At 40.9% G+C, this 9,613-nt stretch overlaps 1 protein-coding gene across 1 annotated transcript in view; it reads right to left on the bottom strand.

Annotated features, from left to right (window-relative positions):
• Positions 1-9,613, bottom strand: part of LOC103073473 (aldehyde oxidase 1) — an 81,399-nt gene that overhangs the window by 68,791 nt on the left and 2,995 nt on the right. The window contains exons 2-5 of the mRNA XM_007469201.1: positions 6,328-6,385; positions 3,541-3,637; positions 1,939-2,047; positions 323-449 (exon numbers count right to left, since the gene is read on the bottom strand). Of these exons, the coding sequence (XP_007469263.1) occupies positions 323-449; positions 1,939-2,047; positions 3,541-3,637; positions 6,328-6,385 (391 nt within the window). The remainder of the gene's footprint in view (positions 1-322; positions 450-1,938; positions 2,048-3,540; positions 3,638-6,327; positions 6,386-9,613) is intronic.

The raw sequence follows: 9,613 nt of genomic DNA, 5'->3' as shown, positions 1-9,613 counted from the left end.
AAAAAAAAAAAAAAAAAAAAAAAGAGACAGACTTGAGAAATATATCAGCCAAGTGCAATGTGTGGATCGTGTTTGAATCCTGATTTGAACAAACTAACTCCTCCACTTATTGGTGGCATAATTTTTAGTAAATTACTCTCTTTAAACCTCAGTTTCTCCATCAATGAAATGGGGGATAATAATAATGCCTACCTTATAAAGTTATCATAAAGAGTCAATGAGGTAATGTTTATATAGCACTTAATGCACCTGATAAATGTCTAATGTTAGCTATCATTATCAACATCATTTAAAAATTAAAGCACACACACATATAACCTACCACCAAGAGCATCAGTTAACTGACTCAGGGTGGGCTCTGGATGGTTCCTCAGCAGTGTGTAGATGGACATCACCATCCCAGGGGTGCAGAAGCCACACTGTGTGCCATGACACTTGGCAATCCTCTCCTGGAAGCACAGAAAGGTTGAAAGGCAGAATCTTGGGCCTGACCCCAGACCTAATGAATCAGAACCTGCATTCTAACAAGATCCCTGGGCGGTTCACATGCACATTAAAGTTGGAGAAGAAGCCCTGGAAAATCCTTCTCAGCCTTGGTGTCTCCCTTTCTTGGGCTGGGGTGGCCGTGATGACTGGTCCTCAACAGCTTTTGAGCTTCACTGAAGGTTCTCAGCTTTCAGAATCACCAGGGGAGCTTTAAAATTTCCAAGGTCCAAGCGGTAACCCAGACCATTTGACTGAGAATCTCTGGGGGTGGGGCACAGACATATAGTTTTTAAAGATTCCCAGGTGTTTCAATCTGTAGTCTAGAATGGGAATCACCGAGATAAGGAAGTCCTTCAAAGAAATGAACTGAATTATATTCAAGTTGAGGGAAAAAAACCCTTTTATTTCCCAAGTGCCTTTATCTGCCCACTATTGCCCTAACACTTCAGCACACAGGAATTCTTTTACAAAGTGCCATCATTAATCCAAAAAACAATCAAGAAGGAAACATTGCCTTGATTTCTCTTCCAAATCTCCCCCCAGTCCCCAGCCTGTTCTCTTTGGAGTCTAACTTCAAAGGTGCAACCCCATTTCAGAAGCTGTCATCTGTCTACACTGCAGCCAGGAGATGGGCGGCAGGTACTAAATGAAAGGGTGTCTTCATGCCTCCGAACAGCTGAGTCTCACAAGCATACCCAGGCAGAATCCGCTCCTTCTAGGTAAAGAGGTTTCATAGAAAATAAACAGAACCCAAGATTCCTTCAAGCACAGAGAATTTGAACTTTGGCCATTTTCTATGTTGCCCCTATCTTTTTCCTCTTCCACCCTCTCCTCTTAAGTGGTACTCATTAACTTAGATAAAAACAAGTAGCAACAGCATTTTTCTGGGCAATGTATAAATAACTGAAAGAGTCAGGAGTCTGAGGTGCCCTTTCATTGAGGCAAAGTTCTAACAAGGTGCCTCCTTAGGAGAAAAGCCTCAAAATTCATAAACAACTCCTATTATGTATCTTTCGAACAAGCCCTAAATTTAACAAATCTTTTTGGTAGCTTCAATTTTCACTCAGCTTTAAAATCATGTTATTTTCCTCTTTATAGAAAAAAAAATATTAAGATTATATCCCCCAATGCACTTGGCTCTCATTTTTTTATAAGTTTGGAGAACGTAAAATGGACAGGTCCCATCTAATTAGAATATAGAAAACAATGCTAGTGATGTCAAGATTTTTTTTTTTTTTTTTAAAGAGAAAGTTCTCTAGTCTTTCAAAAGTATTTTTCTAAGAAGTCAGTCACATGTCTCAGGTTTCACTCCTGGCCCCCAGCTTGGTGTCATCTGTTGGCTGTGACCAAGCAGCAGGGCTCATTGCTCTACTGTATTAATTTCAAGAACTCATCATGTCATTAATGGTTTTAGAAGCACAGAAACCCTATGAAGAAGAGGTGCATCCTCACCTGAACAGGATGAATCCTGGTCTTGGTGCTTCCTATGCCTTCCACTGTGGTGACGGCAGCACCATACAGAGAACAGATGGGAATCAGACAGGCGTTGGCTGAATAATGTCTTCAGAATGAAAAAGAGAAGCACAAACTACATTGTATCCAGTGGGAAAGGAGCACCTCCAACATGGCAGGTTTTTTATAATGTCCCAGGCTTTGCATATACATTTTGTCCTTAGCTCATGGCCATTTTACAGAATAAGACTCTGAGGGTCAGAGTGAGTTGCTCAGGATCACAGGTGGAATGTCAGACAGGATTCAAATTAGGCCTCCTAATTCTAACTCGAGAACAGTTTCCACTAACTTTGTTTTTTTCTCTTGATTGAGGGGCTGACATTCTCCTCTCCAGTCACATGTGACAATCACCTAGAGCATATTTCATCCTCCAAGCAGATGCTGGGCAAGGGGTTAGTTGGGCAATAAAGTTAAATTGATATTGTGCCTCAGAAGAAGAAATAGGGTGTGGATACAGAACTTCTCAATCCCACAAACCTACTGCTAGAAAATGTCTAACGCAAAACGACTCCTAAAATGTTCTCATTTACCAGACAAAATTACAGATGGCCAATAAATACATGAAATGAATGTTCAACCTCAAAAGCAATCAAGAGAGATTCAAATTAAGCAATGAAAAATCATTTTTATCAAGGAAAATGACAAAGATTTAAAAAAACTGTAATATGCCTTATTAGCAAAGGTTTGGGAAAATGGAATTCACATACTGCTGAAAAGAATGTAAACTGATAGAGCTCTTCTGAGAGACATTTTGCTGGAAGGCATAAAAAGTTAAAGATGCACTCACTCTTTTATCCTCTAATTCCATCTCCATGGATCTATCATAAGGAAATCATCACAAACATAAATATAAACATATATATACACATGAATGCTCACACTCCTTATAATAGTGAAAATCAAAAACTAATCTAAGTGATCACTATTTGGGGGTTGGTTTTGATACACCCAAACAACAGAACATATACAGCCATTAAAATTATATTTATTATTTTGAAAAGATATTCATGAGAAGTTCAGCAAAAAATAGAGGTTTCTAAGCTGTATAGGCAGTATGTTTCCTTAAGTATACACACAAAAGAAAGACTGGAAGTATATTTTTCATTTATTAAATAAATGTAAATATTTATTGAGTGCCTACTGTGTGCCAGGTGGAGTACCAGGCACTAGGATTCATTGGTGAAAAAGACAGATAAAATCCCTGCCTTTGTAGAGTATATATTCTAGTTGAGGGAAGATAGACAATACATACATACACAAACATATGGTGAGAAGTGCTATGAATACCTTAATATAGGCGAGGGGAGTAGGGAGTTGCCGAGGTGAGATGGGGCACTGCTATGGAGAAGGTGATCAGGGAGGGCTGAGAATGTAGCATTTTTGCTGGAACCGGAATGATTTGATGCCCATCAATGTATCCCCAATGTCTATCACAGTTCCTGTCACATAGTAGGTGCTCAATGCATATTTACCAAAGGAAGAAGAAAAACAAAGTTCAAAGCTACAAAAATTCAACCATATCTGGACTTTGCAGCAAGGTACCTTATCCTCTTGGTAATGGGGTTACATCGTGATATCATCACCGTGCAGGCACCACAGCCTCCCGCTCCACAGCCATATTTAGTTCCTGTGAGTCGGACTGGAAAAAGCACAGTTAAAGATAATGTGTTTTCCATAATTCTCTTTGTGAAATAGCTCTGACCTTAGGAGACAACACCATCAAAGACTCTTAAATGTACAGTTAAGTTTGATACTTATTTATCAAATAATGTATGTATGTCTTAGCTGCTATTATTTATAATCTTGTAAATTCTTGATTTCCATTTGTGTGTTATATCTAGTCTCTTCCTTTTTAAAACAACTGGACCCCATGTTGCCAAAAATAAGGCCAAACTTAAGAAAAGGAAGAGTTCACACATATAAGGCCTTGAGGATTTGAAGGTATGAGTACACTGCATATCTGTTCTTATCCTTATCTGTGTCTTTGATGACATACAAAGTAGAATGTCAAATTGTAAATAATTCTTAGAATATTTGTGTCATGTTATACAAGTGTGCCATATTTCTCTGCTTCTCAGTGGCAGAAACTGCTAGTTGTTTCCCAATATCTTTTCCCTCATTCTTTCTTGGTAATAGAAATCCTAATTTTTGAGCTACACACATGGTTGCCCAGAATTAAAAAAATACATTTTCACATCCTCCTCTGATGCTTGGTGGGGTCATTAACAATGTTGGCCAATGGGATGTAAGCATAAAGGCTGTTTTTGACGTCCAGGAGGGAAATGTCCTCAGAGGGAGAGGGGTGCCCCTCCTTCATCCCTTACTTCTTCCTATATGCTGGAATTCAGATATGATGGCTGGACCTCAGTTAGTTATCTCTGACCCTGAGGAGAAAGCTTCATGCTGAGGATGGTGAAGCAGCAAGACAGAAAGAGCTTGATAATGTTGTGACAGTGCTTTGTTAGCCTGGATCTACCTACCTTTGGGATTCCTTTATGTGAGCATGACAACCATGAGTATGACAACCATGAGAATGTGCCTCAGAGACTTCCTTCAACACAGAGGGTAACTGACCAAGAGAGCCAACTGCTGCACTTTGATATCCATCACCCCACTTTTCATCAAGGCCATGCCTCGCATGGGCTGCTTCCCACCAATGGCTCAGTGCTATGCAGAGGTATGGGAGTCCTTGTCAACCATTCTCAGTGGCTTTGATGAACGTGCTTTAGACTGCACAGCAGTCTGAGACCCTTCAACTCAGCCTTCTCTCCCTCTCTTCCTTACAGGTCTCAGTCTTCTATGGCTGCCTCCCTACTTCACTCAGGCATTTTTCCTAATAAAACCCTTGAATATTTAATCTCATTTTTTAGTGTGTGCTTCCCAGAGAACCTGAAATAACACAATGAGAAAGAAATAAACTTCTATCTTGTTTACTGCTATTGGGATTTTCTGTCACTCACAAGTGAACCCAATCTTAAATATCACATTTGTACCATGGATAACCAGGAAATTAGTATTAATTACTTTGATGTCCAAAAACCTTGAGGACTTCCCTGGTGTCATAGTGGTTAAGAATCCACCTGCCAATGCAGGGGACACGGGCTGGATCCCTGGTCTGGGAAGATCCCACATGCCGCGGAGCAACTAAGCCCATGTGCCACAACTACTGAGCCCACGTGCTGCAGCTACTGAAGCCCGTGCGCCTAGAGCCCGTGCTCCACAACAAGAGAAGCCACTGCAGCATGAGAAGACTGTGCATCTCAACAAAGAGTAGCCCCTGCTCGCCACAACTAGAGAAAGCTCGTGCACAACAATGAAGACCCAATGCAGCCAAAAATAAATAAAATTAATAGAATAATAATAATATAAAAAAACCTTGAATGACTTTCAGAAGATAGCTATTGCTATTTTCTGAGTTGTGTGCTCTTTTGGGAATTTCACTCTCTCTGGGGGAAAAAATGTACAAATTCCCATTGTCACACAAGTTTGCATATAATGTAGTGGGGTCCACAGACCTCTGGAAGCCCACTGGAGTTCATGCGTAGCAGGATAAGAATCCATTCCTTAGATGACTTTTATTGAGAAAGTTTTTCCAAGGTAACATTTTCGGGTTTAATTTCTCTATTGTTCTTTCACTTTCATTTCAGGAGATTTCTGTGCTCTCTTTTTCTTTTTTGTATAACTTTTATTACTTGCTTATTTTATTATTTTATTTTTTATTTTTGGCTGCGTCAGGTCTTAGTTGAAGCACGCGGGACCTTTCATTGCGGTGCACAGGCTCTTCACTGCAGTGCGTGGTCTTCTCTCTCTAGTTGTGGCTCGCATGCTCAGTAGCTGCGGTTTGTGGGCTTAGTTGCCCCGCCGCACGTGGGATCTTAGTTCCCTGACCAGGGATCAAACCGTGACCCCTGCATTGGAAGGTGGATTCTTAACCACTGGACCACCAGGGAAGTTCCTGTGCTCTCTTTTTCTAATGGGCATGATGATTAGTCCTTGAAGGTAGAATATCAATATTGTGACTCTTAATTCTAAAGGATGTTTAATTAAGCCATTTTAGCACCCATTGTTTTAATTCCCATTGTTAGCTTCTCCATTTTATTCAATATATTTAATGCCCAAACAGAGATCAGAAAGAACTTGGTTCTCTGATAAGCACAATTGTTCACTGCCTACAAAACTCCGATCTAGGACTTTCTTAAAGATGAACATAAAACCGTAGTAGGGAATATGACTCATTGTGGCTCTAAAAAGATATTTGAAAAATCACTTGATGAGGATATCAGGGATATACACACATACACACATATACACACTCGAAGCAAAGGATACGCTTCTTCCTCAGATATGGTAACAGCATTGTTTCAGGATCGACATTTTTTTCTATCACCTGTACCAAAAGAAAGAGTTTAACTCACAAAGCTGAGAGAACTAAAACATTTACATTGGTGGGCTCATGCTGATTTCATGAACGTGCACTCTTCTACTCATATTCTAAACTTGATTTAATGTTTACGGAACACCTGTGATATACAAATCACCTCTCTGAAGTGTGAAGTCTACATCTTGAGCCCCGGCCACTACTTTGCCACTGTCCTTGGTCCTGAATTATCACTGTTCTCTAAGGCAGTGGTTGTTTCTACTAACAAAACATTAGTGACTCCTGTCCAACTTCTCCTAGAAAGTCTGAATCAAGTGAGGGTAAAGATGACAGTAGAACTGAATATAGGAGGGGGAGGAAGAGAAAGAGAGAGGTGGGGGAGGTCTCCTGGGCTAGAATAGTCTCTGAGAAATTGATATAATTTTTTTTAAAGACTTATTTGTTCACCATGTTCAAAGAATTACAGTTTCCAGAAAGAGCTCACAACCAACCATGGCTCCCAAATCTAAGAGACAAAGGATGATACAAAGATGTGCAAGCAAAGACACACTTAAGAAGTAAGTTTGTGTGGGCAGCCTAGCAGCATGGCAGTTAGAACAGTAGCACCCAATGGATGGCATGACTGAAATGTCACGATTGGTTATGTTTTCCAAAGTGATCGTGTTTTCTCTTTTTTGATGACAAATTTGGATTTCTTTTACATTCACAAATAGAAGCATGATTTGCTTCACAATTTCAGAACTAGAAATCATCCTTCACCATGTTATACTAATTTTCCCTTCTGGAAAGTAGGTGATGAGGGGACACAAGCTTCTTCACCCTCAATTCTAAGTGGCCATAGGTCGGGCAAAGTGAGGCACGTACCAATTACCAAGGTCAGATCTGTGCCCTAGAGGAATGTGCAATATGGTAAGAGACAAGTGATTATGTGTGTGTGTGTGTGTGTGTGTGTGTGTGTGTGTGTATGTGTGTATACATACTAGAATACAAGGAAAACTGTGGGACGTCCCCAGGCATCCCTAACTAAATTGGTCCTCAAATGTAACTCTTTATTTCCCAAACTTACTTCTTCCTTTCTTTTCCCTAACTTGTTTAATAGCCTTACCATCTGCTAGGTCACCTAAGCTTAAAAAACTGCGCTATCTTCGACATTTTCTTTCCTTCAATCCACCACAGTCAGCATCACCAAGTCCTGCCATTTAAACTTCCAAAACGATTCTCTCAACACCCTTCACTTCTACTGCCACTCCCTGAAATCCACTCTTATTACCTCCAGCCTGAACAATGATAACAGCTGCCTAACAGGTCTCCTGCCTCCATTCCGGGCACCCGCAATGCCCCCCTCTATACCACCACTGGAGCAACCTCTCTAAAATCCAAGTCTGATCATGTCCTGTATCTGCCTAAATCCAACACTGGCTCCTGGATGCCAAACTGCTCTGCTGGGAATTCCTGAATCACTCAGGGTGCTTGTTAAAATGAAACCCCTATCGAATCAGGATTTCTGGGAGAGGGAACCAGAAAATGTGCATCTTTAATGAATACACTGAGTGGGTCTTAGGTGAATTTCTACTCAAGAGCTCCTGGAACACAAGAAGAAATTCAAACTCCTTAGCATAGCCTACAAGGCCTCTTTGAGAAACTTTCCATCATTTGTCATTCAACCCATGCATCTTGAACTCTGGTCACATGGGAGAACTGGCTGGTCTCAGCAGTGCAGGGACTTTTACCCTTAACTACATTTGCTTATAGGATTCCCTCTGTCCTGAAAGTCCTCCCTCTTTTCTCTACTTAGCAGAAGTTTGTATACCACTCAAAGCCCTGCTCAAGTGTTCTCTCCTGTGGGATTTGCTGCCATTTAATATATGCTTCCCACTCTCTGCTCCAAGAAACAGTCCTCCTCTGTGCTCCCATGGTCAACATCTACACATCTTTCACAGAACGTGTTACTCTGCAGCATAATTAGTTGCGTATGTATAAGCCTCTCTTGATCCTGAGAGAAACCACCTTCCATTATTCTTTATGTCAAACACTGAACTAGGTGCTGGGGATATATGATAAGGACATAATAAATGTTAATTAATCTAAATGAATAACTTGATATGTACAATTTGCTATGAGAACACTAAGGGAGGGATGATTTCTCACAGGCTGGGACTTATGAACAGAAGAAAAGAAAGAAAAACAGAAGAACCAGTAATGGTGGCAGAAACTACTGATTGTCTATCTCAGCATACTTTCTCCATTTCTTCCTTCCTGCTGCCTGTAATAAAGATGACATGGCTAGAATGACAGCAACCATTTTAGACCATAAGGCAACACATTAATGGCAACAGGGGAAAAAAAAGAAAAGAAGCTTGGGTCTCAGATGATACCAAGAAGCTTCTAGACCAGCTCTGCAATGTCTATCCCCAGATACAGTATCCTTTATGTAAAAGTAAACATGAGTTATATCTTTTTTGAACTACTTAGTTTTGAATTTGTGCCATTTGCAGGTGAAACTAATTTTAATTCATACATATGATGATGAATCCTCAGAAGCCAAATTTTAATGGAGAGACAGGATCTGGGTAATAAAAAGCACTTTAGGCTTGAGAGATATTTGTATTTTCATAAGGAATTAGTGGAACAGCAGGCCTTGCTTGCTTGCGTATTTGTTCCCGGAGATGTCTCAAGAGATCGGACTTTGGCTCAAAGTACCCCTGGCTTGAAATGTGTTTACTTTTCTTGATTTGGTGGATGGCACATTTGGAGGAGGGAAGTGGGGCAGGGATCTGGCATGTACCCTGTCCCGGCAGGTCTTGGAGTGAAACAGGGAGGTCAGGACTCAGATGGTAGCTGGCAGGGGGTGGGGAGGGAGGGAGGGAATGAGGAACAGAGTTATTCTCACTGACTCTGGTTGGGAGAAATGATGCCAGCTCTCAGCTCAGGGTCATTGTATGTTTTTGTCTCAGTAAAGCCTTGCATGTTGCAAGGGTGGCATGTGTCCCTCTGTATTTCCACTGGCCCTTTGGGAGATAAGTTCACATTGCACAAGGTTGACAAATCACTTTCCTCTATGCAGGGCTTGTGACTACTGCATGGAGGGGGCCTTGCCAGATACAAGACAGAGGCAGAAAGAGATCAAGAGGAGAGAGAAAGGGGTAAAAGAACAGAAAATAAGGAAAGCTGAGAGGAAGAAGACAGGAGAAAGAGGTGTGTATTGTGGGACATGGTGAGGAGAGAAAGAGGGAAAGA

Source organism: Lipotes vexillifer, unplaced genomic scaffold (assembly GCF_000442215.2).
Source record: "Lipotes vexillifer unplaced genomic scaffold, Lipotes_vexillifer_v1.1 scaffold648, whole genome shotgun sequence".
Taxonomy (NCBI): domain Eukaryota; kingdom Metazoa; phylum Chordata; class Mammalia; order Artiodactyla; family Lipotidae; genus Lipotes; species Lipotes vexillifer.
The sequence above is the reverse complement of the archived record's forward strand: the minus strand, read 5'-3'. Positions and strand labels throughout refer to the sequence as shown.